At 31.7% G+C, this 15,724-nt stretch overlaps 1 protein-coding gene across 7 annotated transcripts in view; it reads right to left on the reverse strand.

Annotated features, from left to right (window-relative positions):
• Positions 1-11,396: 11,396 nt before the first annotated feature.
• drk (growth factor receptor-bound protein 2 drk) overlaps positions 11,397-15,724 on the reverse strand; it is a 230,243-nt gene continuing 225,915 nt past the window's right edge. For all 7 annotated transcript variants that reach the window (XM_090405856.1, XM_090405852.1, XM_090405855.1 and 4 more), the window contains one exon: positions 11,397-12,661. In XM_090405856.1, coding sequence (XP_090261982.1) covers positions 12,488-12,661 — 174 coding nt within the window. In that variant the 3' untranslated portion in view covers positions 11,397-12,487. The remainder of the gene's footprint in view (positions 12,662-15,724) is intronic.

Genomic DNA, 15,724 nt, shown 5'->3' on the forward strand with positions numbered 1-15,724 from the left:
TGTGTTAATACATGTAACTTACGGAAAAATATAATTAATTATAAATATGTCAAATTTATCCCGAACACCCTGTATATATATATAAGATGTCAGAGGTTTAGAAATTCAGACACTGAGCTGCAGACTGTCAAGTTTTTTGTGCTGCAAGAAATCCACAACTGAGATTCACCAACTTTGTATGAGACTGTGCTCCTGGCATATCCACCAGTTGCTAGATGAGTTGCCAACTTTAAAATTGGGGACCCTGAGAAAAGAGGCCCAGATCATGAAGACTTTTCACAAGCGATCACACCTGAAAACACCGATGCAGTGCAAGCCATGATCCTTGATGAATACCAGCCAGAAGTACTGCAATGTCTCTGGGGATATCCCGGGAATGAGTTGGGGTCATCATCCATCATCTGGACATGCAGAAACTCTCAGCATGTTTGAATGCTGGCTAAAAGTGAGAACATGTGCTATCATTTCAAGGGATTTTGAGAAATCAGGTGCAAATTTTATGATTGTATTGTGACTGTTGATGAAATATGGCTTCATCACCCAGAGACCAAATAACAGTCAATGGCTGTCTTTTGGGATATGGATGGTGTAATCCTTACCAAGTACTTCAACAAAGAAAAAAAAAGTGAAGCTGTTACAACAGATGTTGAAAGTTTTGCCACTTGGATATATTGTAAATTAAAGATGCCAAAAAATAATTATGTTTGGTTTCGTCCTTTATCCAAGCATAAGCAAAGTTTACACATTAAGTAACTTGTATATAGAGGCTAATGACTTCACATCAATTGCCTTAGTATCCCATAATCCATAATGCAATGCACATATCCTTACAGACATGCATTATGGGAAGGGAAACTACCCAGAAGTAATAACAAGGTTGAAGTAATGCAGAAGTCATATTTCCTTTTTCTTTTGGCAAGTAGTGTGCCACTGATGTGTTATACCAAAAGGTATAACACATCAGTGGCACACCCAAGATTTAATCTTGGTGTGTTTGTGTGTGTGTGTGTGTGGGGGGGGTTGAGTAGACGATTTACGAATACATATTGCAATTGCATACGACCTATGACTGAGTATCTGTAGTGATTGCCAATGCATGATAAGTAGTATAGAAATAGAAGACACAACATAAATAAAAAAATGAATTTTAATTATGAAAAGATGTTTGAAAAATTTTCTAGTGTTTAGTTCTTTTTTTTTGGGGGGGGGGGGGGGGGGAAGGCCCCTTGGCCTCCTCCCTGGGTGCACCACTGTAACACATTATTAAAATACTTTGGATTAGAGATAAATGTTGAAAGTTTTTTCACTTTACATTATAAATTAAAGATGCCACAAAATTATTGGTTTCATCCTTTATCCAATTGTAAGCAAAGAAAGTCTGCACGTGAAGTAACTTATTGCATAATGAGAGGAGGAATCTTTATATGGACTTTTCCAATGGAAGGCAAGTTAGCCAATCCCATACAGTGGTAGGAAGGTTTTTTTCTCCCAGAAATTTGGGATTTTCATCCTGCATACAGACAAATCGGCCCTTCAAAACACACGCAATTTACAGACAAAAAAATACTGATTGTGGTGGGCAGTAGATGGTGTTGATGTAGATTTGGTGTACAGTGGATGATTGTAATGGTAAAAACAGAAAGTTGTACAGTGGGTGTCCTCCTGCGATGAGTCTTCGGACTCCTTGGAGGTATCACGAATAATAATCATAATGCAACACATAATGGGATACTCAGGCAATCGATGTGAAGTCATTGGCTTCTATGTAGAAGTTGCCCTGTCATCAAATTATTTCATGCACAAACTTTGTTTGCTTACACTTGAATAAAGGATGAAACCAAGAATATAATTTCTTAACATCTTTAATTTATATTATAGCAGCAGTTTGTTCAACAGCTCTGAAAGAACTGAAGGAAAAATGCTACAGAAAACTGAGCAGAAGTGTATTGCTTTTGCAGGAGAACACACTAGTCACACTGCTCATGAAACCCAACAGACAATACACCACTTGGGCTTTCAATGTCTGCCTCACTCACCCTATATGCCAGACCAGGCCCCAAATATTTTCTACTCTCAAATTTAAAGAAACACTTGAAAGGAACAAAATTTACCACAGGTTTCATCATCTGTGGTAAATTTTGTTCCTTTCGAGTCATATCTGCAGCTGAAGACTGGTTTATGTAACAAGGGAAAGACTCTTTTTCTTCAAAGTTTGCAAATGATGCGGCAGCGTTGTAACAAGTGTATAACATTTCATATGGAATATGTAGAATGAGTAAATTACATGGTTCAACCACAGTACCTTCATGGTGATTATAACAACTTTTCAGCACACCCCTGTACAACAGATACAAAACATTTAGTAGAATGGCAACAAACTGAAATTATGAAGTATCCTCTACCATGTAACAAAACACAAGGGATGATTTTACATCAAATCTGGTTCTCCTTAATCCATCACAACACACTTGTATCTACCAGCAGCCAGCGTAACAGCAAATGCACGCTTTACATTGTTTAAATGTTTTCAAGTATTCTTCTAGAAATGTTAACTTTGCTTGTAGTTTTTTAATTTATTTGTGCCATTTCCTTATGACTTCTTTGCGAGTGGTGTTTAATACTGGAATATAGTGATTATAATAATCACATGCAGTCTCTATAGTTGACACTATAGAGACTGCATGCAACATGCCTAATGATACTAGTGATTCCAGTCTTTTTAATTTATAGCTATTAGCAGCTGCTGGTGAACGTTTTTTTTTTTTTTTGTTGGTTTTTTATTTGTGTTAAGCAACTTCTGAAGATGCTGTTAGCCACACAGACAGTGAAATATGTTGAGGAAATACAGCTAGTATAAATAAAAAAAAACATATGAGTTAAAATCTGGTATCTATTATTCAAAATAATTTCCCTTTATCAGCACCAGGAATATCTATTTATGCTTTTCTTGTTGATTCTCAGAAATTGGGATCACATAAAATCTTTACAGGGTCTCTTTTTGTCCTTAGATTTTATTTAAAAAAAAAATAGATTTTAAGCTAATGTATTCTTATGTAATATTACAAAATTCTACATGGCATAAGAATGATATTCACATAATGGAAGATTTGTATGTAATTATGAAATATTCATACTTTAGTTTCTTTTGCCTAATTTTTATTACTATTACAATAAATGGTATACAGAAGAACAACAACAGTTAAAAGAAAGGCAACAAATTAAAAACATTTAGAATACTTTATATATTATATATATATATATATATATATATATATATATATATATATATATAATTTCAAGTATTCATTTACATGGTGCAGTATCTTAACTTTAAATACACAATCATACAGAGCAGCACAAATTAGTCAGTTTCTCAATACACATCATTAAAACATCAAGCCCCATTTATACTAAGTACAAAATAAATTTAAAGAATTACCAAAACACCGAATGTGGAATTTTAACATAATGTTTAGTATACAAGTATACACAAGATCAATTAAAAGCATCAAAAAGTGTATAAAGCAACATTCCTGATACATAACTGAATATTGTATATTGGTTCTAAAGGAAAATTTAACCTTAGATAATTATGGCACATCAAAAACTGTACTTGGACTCAATATAAGTTTTCACAAAATCAGACTTCTGCAATGCAAAAATTTATATAAAGAAAACAGAAATTTGGAATTTGTGATATTAGAGTGGTATTTAAAGGGACTATACATAAAAATATTCAGGGAAAAAAAAAAATTCATCCCTGATGATGTCCCTCTATGTACAGGTTATATTATTTAGCAGTCTGTAAACACCTGCAACAAAAGAAACATTTGTATTCTATTGCTCAGGAGAACAAGAATAAAACCACATTTCCTCTTAATCATACAAATTAAATACATAAATGTAAATATGCCATCAAGCTGTTTGTTATGTATTTTAAGCATATAGTTTTTTTTTTTTTTTTTTTTTGTACATTTGGAAAGCTGAGTGCTGAGAGAAATTTCTCTTTGTAAGCATTTTAAGGGATCAATGTAATTTTTAAAATGCTGTTAATCTAGAAATTTTGCTGATGTTAAATCTAATGAAACCGAATGATTTTACTTTCACAGTAACTCACAAAATATCAGACCATTCCAATAAAAATTGCTCTTGACTGATGTGCTGTTACTCATCAGAAGCAAAATAATATATGGTAAATGGTATAAAACTTAAATTGCAATAATTGCAATTTGTTCTATGACATAAAATATTAATCTCTGAATTTGTCAGATATAGTTATCTCCCTTGGTTGCCAAGTCTTGGGGTGAGGGTCATATTTTCAATTATAGGGAAAATAAATAAAAAGAATCACATGAAGTCACATTTGTCAACACTTCTGTCATTATGTACAGTCAAAACTTCTAGGGCCTTTTTGTTTCCTAGTCAAAATTTCTGATAAGTTTTACAGATTTCTTTACACTCTCTGCACTGGGTTTTGAATATCTTAAGTTTATTAGCAGGAGCCTGCGTAGCTCAGTGGATGTGGCGTTTGCACATCACGGCGCTTAACCGCACGAAGGAAGACTTCTTGGTTTCGAATCTAGTTGGCGACCAAAAGAAATTTTTCTAAGCCTTTTTTCGACCTGGTTCCCGAGTTAGTCGATCTCTGGCACGGGCAAGCGGGTTTTTTCTGCCGAAACTCAGGTTTTTCTTCCCGTAAACTCAAGAAAATCGACTGTAGAATCCACATTATTTCAGATATTAAATACGAGTGGAGTGTTAGGGTTAGAGACCACAAGATGGCAGCGCTTGTTGAGCCGTCTCTCCTCACTGCGTGCCGCTTAATTAGTGATAGCCTTGGGCCAGCTATCTCTGATGGGGATACCAGTGAACTGCCCACTCAGTCTCCAAAAGTTAGATAGGGCTAAAAACGGCCTCGCCTACTCCCTATATACGGGAATAAAAAAAGGCGTTAGCTGATTTTTTTTTTTTTTTAAGTTTATCAGAGTCATTTACAAGCTAGCAAATTATTATTAAGAATAATTTTCTAACTTGATAACTAAAATCTCAGTGGAGTCAGAAGACTCACTGGAGATCTCAACTGAACAAGTAACAAACACATTAAGCTGAAAACCCTAAACTTCTAACATTCACAACCCAGGCTGCAACACAATCTACTCACCCACCACTCTCCATAAAAAAAACTTTTCCATTCCATGCTTCTTCACCACTCTTAAACAACTTCTAGAAATGGCCTCACCCTCCTATCAGCAACTTAAATGTCAATCATATAAAAACGTTTCATCAACTTTCTATACACAATCAACATCATAGAGTGCAATAATGCTTTAGTCACTTATCTCTATATTCTCTCTAAATAGAAACCATATGCCAATCTGCATGCAACCATCCATGTGTGGTTTCATGACTTTACATGGCAGTACAACATACTCCTTTCTATAAGAATACCAATGCAGAGTGAAATCTTTATATTATGACCATGATTCCCCAGATTTGGAATATCCTTTATTACCTGGAACATAGTTCAACCATTTCACCACCTGGTCTTGCACCTTTGCAGTTTAAAGTTCTTTACTGAAGGGAAGTCAGAGAAGCCTTTGGGAAATACTTCACTGGGAAAGGCTGTTCTAGAGAAGAGAGGCAGATGGAATAAAAATGATGGGAGTAAACAGGTTCAGCAGGTTAGGAGCTGAATTATAAATGGATGTTGGGCAGATGCTTGGCCACTAATGGGCTGGTGTACACAGCCCTCCCCAGTCCAGTCAACCCTGTCTTTTTGAGGTATGGCCTGTTTCCACTGAAGGATCTCTAGCATTCTCAGTGAGCACTTATGCTGTAAAAGGGACTCTCACTCCTTACTTTGCATCATTAAAAAATAATAAATGCCCCCCATTAATCCATGTTAAACATTATTAAAAAATAAGTTCAACAGTAATGGCTCAAGGACCTGTGGTAAAAGGAACTTCCTTTTTTGCTCTAACTTCCAAAACACAACCTGTTTATACTGTATAGTCATTTAACCTCCTATCCATTTGAAATTATCTATTATATACAAAGAATATGGCAGTGAAAGAAGATGTAATGCAAGAAGTTACTAAAAGACCCACCCTTTAAACACATGACAGCCATTATACAGAATTCTACTAACTGAGTTCTATATTTTCCCAAGTTCTCCAATAACTTAACAACTACTGAAATACAAAATGGTGTGCGACTAGTAAGCAGCAAATATGTATAAGCAAGTATGTATAGACATATAGAATTGTTCAAATGACTACAGCTGGTAAATAAAGAATTATTTATTTATTAAGGATAGTACTAGCGACACCCTAATTACATGACTTCTTCACGTGTGGGAAAAAATAAACAAACAAACTTAGAAATACCAAAAGATTAGAATGGTAACAACAAATGTGGTTATTATGTAGGATTCTTGTAATTTCAAATTATTTGTATGTATCCACTGTTGTACATGTTAGCATGCTTTAATTTGTATATTTGGATGGACATAGTTATGAAACAATCAAGCTGATTAGTGTCAGAGTTTATATTCAGGTGTTTAATAACATCTCCCAAAATTCCCATATTTTTCTCTTGGTCTTGTCATAAAAGTGTAAGATTTCCAATTTATTCCATATTATCGGATATCTTCTTGTTGATACATCATGCAACCTCACTCCTCTGGTATGCATAATAGACTGATTGTTCAACAGATTTCTCTGTCTGTCTGTTCACAGTATGGGGTACTGTAGTTAGACTATAGACAGTAAACGCTTGGGTATTCCAGAAGCTGCACTAGGTTTAACAGATCAAAGTAGTGATGGTATTTGATGGAAATAGTAAACACTGTTTTAATTTTATACTCCTTAAGGATTTCAGCTGCTTTTTCTTAAATAGAGCCAATACAGGAAGAGAAACTTCTCATAACTAGAGTTATACTGAATCTGTTGGTCTGCAAGCAGTCTAGAAATTAATGTTTTACAGTCATTTTGTACGAAGGTGTTTTTTTTTTTTTTTTTATAAATTGGAGTTCTTCAGTTAACTCTTCTTGATCATTAACAAGACAGCAAGATCTCACTCACAGTGTTAAGACAATGCAGGTATCTATTAATATGGGTTGTTTTCTAATGAATGTTTCCTAGCTATAATCAGCTAAATATGCAAATGAGAACACACCAACCACAATGGATATGTGCTCACAAATAAGTTGCATTACCAGAATCCTCAACGATACCATATTTGTTGTCACTATGCTAATCTTTTTGTGTTTGTTTCTCAAATAGTATTCTTAAGCAATAACTAATGGATTGCAGTTGTAGTCACATGAAGATTTCTAGATACATATATCCATGCACTAGCAAAATTTGCATTCTATCATATATAAAATAAAATAATCATCACATTATATTCAATAATATAGACAAACTAACCTAAGGTGTTACTGTTTCTTCTCTGATTAGTGATTGAATCTGTTAAATGACCATATGGTCACTTAATCAGAATGGAAGAAGAAAGGGCAGCAAAACAGGTGTTTGTTAACAGGAGGAAGGAAAAACACCTCTGCAGGAAGACCAAAGCGTAACATCTGACAAATAGCAGATTAACCAAAATTTGGAAGAAAATGCTGATAGCAGTCTAGTAGTAATGCAAACTTAATTATGTGGTACCATCACAGTACTCCATACATTACTATTTCCTGATATTTCCTCATGCAGTGATGATGATAATCAACATCAAATTCTTCATAATGTAGCCTCAAGGGGTGTACAGAATACTATGATATCACTAAATGATTAAGTCTGCATTATTACTAATTTCCCTCCAGTTAGTCTGTTATTTGTTAAGTCTCTAGTTTGCATGTAGATCTTGGTCATCGTGTGGGCCTTTTTCCAACTATCCTGGCACCAAAAATCATGATGATAAATACATAAATAAATTATGAACAATTTTTTATAAACATGTACTGAAATAAAAATAATACATGGAGAATTATGAAAAAATGTATTACAAAACTTATTAAGAAGTAAATATAACCAGTTCTTCCTATACACTCATTTACCAATCTCTCTGCTAGAGAAAGTTTAAAAACCTGCTAGAAAATTGAAGTACAAACACCTTTTGTTATCCTGTAAGAAGAAACAAACTCCACATATTTCACAAAACAGATGGATAACTCACATTACTACATCATGTTTAATCTTGTTATGTACATCAAAGAGCAAAAATGTCTGCAATGTGAGAAAAAAAAATCGTATTTATAATCATAATGTACTTCAAATGCAATAAACTCAAAAATTACAGGAAAAAATAATTTTTTTTGAAATCTAGTATGTTAGTAGTAGTGTTGATGGGCATTTAACAATCAGTTGCAATGTTCCAGGAGAAGTAGCAGACATAATATTAATAATAATAATAATAATATTATAATAGAAAAACAATTACAAATAAGAACATATCAGATTACATAATGTTACTGTTACAAGCATCAGGAAAACATAATGTAATGACATTAAGAGTCCAATACAAACAGCAGGTAAACTAAAAAAAAATTAATTCATTTATTAATGTACTAGTGGGGACTATTTGAATGTGGAAGTCTAATGTAGATGTACCGATTGCTTTATAATATTTACAAGAAAGAGTACAATATTATATCAAAATTCCTTGAGTATGATAAACCAGTCTTGTTTCTCACATCATATCTTTCTGACACATGGTTCAATGGAAAAAGAAAATACCCAGTTTTGGGAAGTTAGCTAACTTAACTCTTCACCTGTGTGTTAATTATTATTATAATTTTTTAAAATATAGTTTACTTATTTTTATGTTTTGGACCCTAATAGCATTGCATCAATTCTCCTCAGGTTAGCAGCATGTAACATAAGATACACTTATCTGAAATTATTATTTTATTCTCTTTAACTACTTTTACAAGAATGATCGTGAAACTCAACTGAAAATTTTTTAGTCGTTAAAAGTAATTTTCTATTAAAGTAAATATGTTTCTATTAATAATATGAGGTTAGTAAAGATATTCCTATTAATTTATTATAAAGACAATAATTTTAAGAAATTACCAAATTCAATTACAAAAAGTAGACTTTTTTGAAAAAAAGATTTTATGTATGTAGCAATTGCTCATGATGATAAGCATCTGTATGCAAAATCTCCATATCACATAGCTATGAAGCTTGAGTTGAGTTGAGGCACTTTATTATGTTGATTTAGTTTTCAATTTTTCCCACGCTTCCCACTCTTTTGTTTTCATTCAAAAAAAAAAAATCAAGAAAAGGGAATGTAATGTAACCTTGTTGGATACATTATATCCCATGAAGCTACTAGTAAAGGTAGATTGAGGATGCTGTTAATTAAATTAAAAAAAAAATGTTGACAATATTTTCAGTGTTTCGTACATTGCAGGTAAGGGGCTCATATATACAATACATCACATAATGCTACTTTTTTTGGGAAACTTTTATCTGTTCTTCTTGTCATTTTCATCATGAAAATTCAAGAAAAGGGAATATAATGTAACCTCGTTGGATACATTATATCCCATGAAGCTAGTAAAGGTAAATTGAGGAAATGAGGATGCTGTTAACTTTTTTTTTTTTTTTAATTATCTAGCAAACAATTATTATTCATATAGGAGCTAGTTTCTCTTCTGCCTTTCCTCCACATTTCATTTATTTGAATACCTTTAAATGAAGTCTAAGAATAAATTAAAACACATTTTCATCATCAGTCATATCTATTATAATGAATCTAATTAAGTGAATGTAATTTAATTTAATCTAATTTGTTATAACGAAATCAGATTAATGAAAACAAATTACATGGCAAATTATTGCAGAAAAAAATCAATTAGCATTTATTACAGCTAAGTTCTGTAACTATTTTCCTTCATATTGCCACATTTCATTTTTACTACAATGCATTTACTTGAGAAATATTAAGGAACAATTTGTGATATATAATTTTCAAATCCCATAATATTTCTCACAATTTCTTATCACCTCAATGCAAACACCTGACTTCCTTTATTGTTAAAACATAGTTGCACAATGTAGTAATGATTCATTCACTAACATTTCGGTAATCTGACCTTATGATATGTGCATTAGTACTCAATCTTTGGTTGTAGAACGTGTGTGTGTGTGTGTGTGGTGGTGGTAGTGGTGGGGCTAAAGCCCTGCTTCTCTTTCTAGTAAGTGCAAATTTATCTGCATCATGTACGTGAACAACATCACTACACCACAGTGCATACGCACCGAATTTGTAATTTAAACGACTATTAAATTTGAAGAGAGCAAAATACTTGGGCATTTTACTGTATTCCCTCATATTAAATTACCTCTCACAAATATTGCAACAATAAAAATTAATCATATAAACCTTATATAATGTAATAAATGATTTATCATAATTTAAAAACTGAAATACGACAAATATATTATATGCAACTGTCAATCTCACACATAACAGATTGCAGAACTTAATAGCCTGTTGCATGTGCACGAGTGAACTAAATGTATTTAAAATAAAAACTCAATGCTGAATATGATGAAGCAGTTAATGGTTAATATTTATTTTTCCTATTGTTTTTTAAAATACTTAACTGAAAGTTTTGATGTTATAATTTATTAAACAGTTATGTATTTAAACTAGTATGCTAATGTACATACAATCGGTTTTTCTACTTGATTTTCAAAACAGTTCTCATAAAAAAACACTGTAATTCCTTCTCCTCCAAAGTTATAAATAATTCAGCTATATCAAAGGTATATCTGAAGGTTTCACTTTTCTGTCCATAGCTGCAGAAATAAATCAGTGTAACACATGTGGTAGTAAACTACAATTGTGGTTGCAACAGTCTACAGCTGACTTCAATATGTAAAATTTCTTCCATTTTCTTTGTTACAAATCTCTGAAATGTCTGTTATTCAATAGTTCACAAACATTGCCAAAGATCTATTCTTCACTTCTTTACTCTATATTGGAAGAAAAAGAATTTTAGTAACCCCACATCATTTGTTTTTGGATATAATGGGATAAGGGTTAGATAATCTCTGTGTTTCTAACTCTCAACCACCCATGGTATTAATGTACTATAGGCTTACAACCTTTCATGGGTTGGAGTCACATAAAAGGAGATAAAGTATACTTTTTTTCTGGTGTCATATACAAAATGAAATACCCTAAAGCATATTTTCTATTCCTCTCAACTATCTGATCTACTTGAAATCCCAACAGCTGATTAGCTGATGACATTTACTGTATTGCCTGATAATTAATTTGAGCTTGCTCCTACAGCATGAAAAATGTCCTTGATGATATTACAAATCACATGTAAGCAAGATATGCTAATTATCTATTATAACACAAAAGGAAATATCTGAAAATTTTAAAGCAATTTATTGGCATCTTAACAGTAATGATGGCATTTAGATGAAATGCATTTCTGTAATAGGACAATAGGGACATGAAACTTAAGATGATTTTCTCATTTTAGAATAAAAATATTTTGATGTTTTAAAATGCCATAAACAACAAGACTTAAATAACATGACGAAAAATATAATATAAGAAAAGCTGTTAGTATTACATAGTAACAAAAAAAAGGCTTACACTGATTTGACAAAAACAAGTGTTTTAGTGGAGGAATGTTAAGAATAACTATTAATTTTTTTTTTTCTTTTTAAATAGGATAAACAAATTTTCTGTTTCATTCATTGTTTCACTGAAAAAAAAAAAAAGTAAAATATGTGAAGTCTTAATTTATTGCTGACTTCTATGTCACACTTTCTTCAATTTTATAACTACATTTTAACATTTTATTAACATAACAAACATAATTTTTATTTTATAATGAATATGATCTAAATGAACTAAATCTGTAAATTAAAGGATAATTACGTTTTAATAATAATTAAAAAAGGACACCTTGATGCATTTTAAGGAGCAAAGGCAATTTCCACATTGTACTCTCACAATTTATTACAAGATTTATTTAATATATAATTTTATATTCAGAACTTTATGACACAAATCAATCAAGACAACATTAAAGAACATGATTTTTGAGCAAAAGTATGAAATAAAAACTTGCTACTGCTACATGCTGAAAGCTCATATAATATATATAAAATTATAGAAGCGTTTTTTATTATGTTACATAATGAAAGGAAGAAGCAAGGATATATCGCCATCTGCATTACCTACACACCACTACAGATCATTTCGGTGATAGTTACACTTTAATACACACTTAGAGAGAGCATATGAATAACTGAATAGGTCACAGTATATAAAATTAAAATCAAAGAACAATGGGAAATGGGAGGATAAATTAGTGGCAAGCCACACTTTAGGGGAAGAGGGATAGGATTCAAATACCGAAGGGAAAAGGGAGCCTCTACCTTATGCTAATTTCAAAAAATGGACTGAAAACATGGGCATTATGTACAATTAATGCTTATTCAAAGAATTATGTATGATAAGGAACAACGTAAGTAGCAGGAAAGTATCCCCTCCTAGATCCAATTTCTCCTTCCCACCAGTTTTGATCAGATCGGTCAATTACTGTAATGATATCTCCTCGTCGAAATTCAAGTTCACCAGGTTCTTGAGGTTGGAAGTCATACATTGCTTGAACCAAGAACTGAAAAAAGAAAAATTAATATTATTGTGGACCAGGCAGGGCACTTGATTATATAAGTAAATAAACATACAAAATGTGATTAAAATCAATACATATATTAACAAACAGAGCACCCTAGGAGGAATATGCCACACTTCAAGGGCTAATTCCTTGTGATTTTAAGCAAAAATATAATACTGACATAGATCAGATTTCTATCCAGCATGGGGATGTTAACTGTAAGAAATAACAAAAACATTATGTTATTTTGGAATTAAACATTACAAAAAACACTAAAAGACATGGACACATAATAGTGTTGGAGGGAGGCAGTGCATTTATGTAGGTCATTGTTGAGGCTACATTATATGGAGAATGAATGTTCCCTGAATGGATGACACACCTAAGAGTATTTCCCCTCAGTGCATGTCCACCTGCTCTTTCATCTCTAAAACACGACCATGATAGTAAATTTAAATAGTGTCACTACAATTAAAATGAAAACCAAACCTATCTCAAAAATTCTCCAAATATTTAAAAAAACTTAAAAAAAAAAAGTCACTCTTCCATATTTACATGCTTAACATAAATACCAACTTGAATCACGTGTATCACCTGTTGACTGAATGCCATATTACAGAACTACACCCTGCCTCAACTGTCAAATTGCACTGTATGAGTCCTTCTAACATAAGGATGGCAAATCTGGAACTTTCTGATATTTGATAATATCTAGCTTAAGACTTCATCTAAGACATATAGAGATAAAATAAATATAATTATAGTATATGCCCCAGAAGAAGGAAGAAAAGAAAAAAACAGAGGCTTTTTATGAGGACCTACAACAAATAATATAAACAAAACCAAATGAAAAATTAATTATAATGGAAGAATTAAATGCAATAATAGGAAATATACCAATAAATGGAATTATGCAAAGATTTAATGAAGGAACAATAAATAATAAGGGAGAAGCACTGATACAATTCTGTGCAAATAATAAGTTAAAAATAATGAATACATTTCATCAGCATAAAAAACAGCACAAAATAACTTTTGGAAAAACAAGGACAGGAATCAATAATAGACTATATAATATGTAATAAAGTAATACAAGCATCAGAAATAGAAAATGTTAGTTGACTGAATGTGTGTTAACATCAACAGAAATTGGAAGTGATCATAACCTGTTAATATGTAAACTAAGACTTTATAGAAAATGGGTGAAAATAAAATCTAAAGAAAATCAACACAATGTCGAAATAAAATTTAAAGTGGAATTATTAAAAGAAGAAAGCATAAAAACATTATACTATAATAGATTAAAACCAAAGTTCCAAGATAATAACTCAGTGTTTAAGCAGTGAACAACATGCAGAAGATAATTGGAAGATTTTTAAAACAAATCTAACTGAAATAGCAACAGAAGAATTAGGGGTAAAAAAAAAAAAAAAAGAACAAAATCTAGAAGATGAATGCCATGGTTTAATGAAGAAATAAAAACATTAACAAAAGAAAAGAAAAGAAAGAAAAATATCAAAAATATATACAAATGAAAACAACAGATAACTGGAACGAATATAAAGAAATAAGAAATAAAGTTAATCAAAAGAAAATAGAAAGCAAAAATCGATTTCGGGAATCATATACAAAAGAACTTGAATATGATTTCTATGGTATACAGAAACAAATGTGATTTATTAATATACAAAAGAAGGAAGAAGCAGAATATAGAAAATTATAGAAGGATAAATTTATTAAATACTTCATTAAAAGTACTAACAAGAATCCTAAATAATAAAATAACAAAGGAAATTAATCTACTAGATGAACAACAAGGTTTCAGAGAAGATAGATCCTGTATTGCATCTGTACAGATGCAATATTCATAATCAGAAAATTGAAAGAGAAAACAATAGAATACAATAAGAACTTGTTTATATGCTTAATAGATCTGGAAAAAGCATTTGAAAGAATATTAATTCAAGATGTAATGGAAATATTGCAGAGAAGAAAAGTATCAGAAAACGTAATACAAACAATTAAAGAAATACACCCAATTCTCCATTTACACAGTAGATTGGTTCCAGAAAAAATCGTGTAAAAAAGAATACAGTGCATATGAAAAAATAGAAGAATGGTTCCACATGTGAAAATCTGATACAAAGAATAAGTTTATTTCCGAATAAAACATATATATATATATACATCTTTCTTAAAGAAAATAGTGTGTCACTAATAAAACAGAAAGTCGAAAATGTCCAAATACACCCGCACATATAGTTATTAGTGACACACTATTTTCTTTAAGAAAGATACATGTATATATATGTTTTATTCGAAATAAACTTATTGTTTGTATCAGGTTTTCACATGTGGAACCATTCTTCTATTTTTTCATTCGGTATCACTTTCTGACAGTAGCCGCATTATTTTGTGTGAGACTGGAATTAATCACTTCCATCACTTTGGCCGTCCTGTTCATACTGCAATGGCGAAATGTTTTCTTAAAGGAACTAAATTAGCACTAATTTCCAATAATTCTGAAGGTTGATTTTTATTTTACCACAAGCTTCGTAACTGTTGAGATCCTGTTTTGACTAGATCTTTGTATAATTCTTCATATCGCACCTTACACACTTCAGTTTATTCAGTAAATGGATCGTGTAAGAAAATGACTTTGCAGTTTACTAGCCATTTGAAGCTCTTCTTTAATTAATCCTGCAGTGAGTACAATCTCTTCATCATCGTAACCTTTTCATCGAGATTCTCAAGGACAGCTTCTATTATTTCATCATTACTAACAGTCTTATCAGCCATCAATTCTTCAATATCTGCAGATGAAAAATCATCAAATCCTTCTCTGCCAACTGCATGTGCTAATCTGATGATACTGGGATATTCAGTTGTATGCAAAGGTATTGGGTTTTTCTTTTTCACACATTCTGGCCAAGTATCTTTCCAGCATGCATTTAAAGTTGATGGTTTCAATTATGATAACGCCAACTTAGCAAGTCTGATGCAATCCAAAATAGAAAATTTGTAAGTTTTGAAGGTAGCGATAACACCCTGGTCTAGTGGTTG

This window comes from Typopeltis vanoorti, chromosome 15 (genome assembly GCF_054136105.1).
Source record: "Typopeltis vanoorti isolate ZY-2024b chromosome 15, IOZ_Tvanoo_1.0, whole genome shotgun sequence".
Lineage (NCBI taxonomy): Eukaryota > Metazoa > Arthropoda > Arachnida > Uropygi > Thelyphonidae > Typopeltis > Typopeltis vanoorti.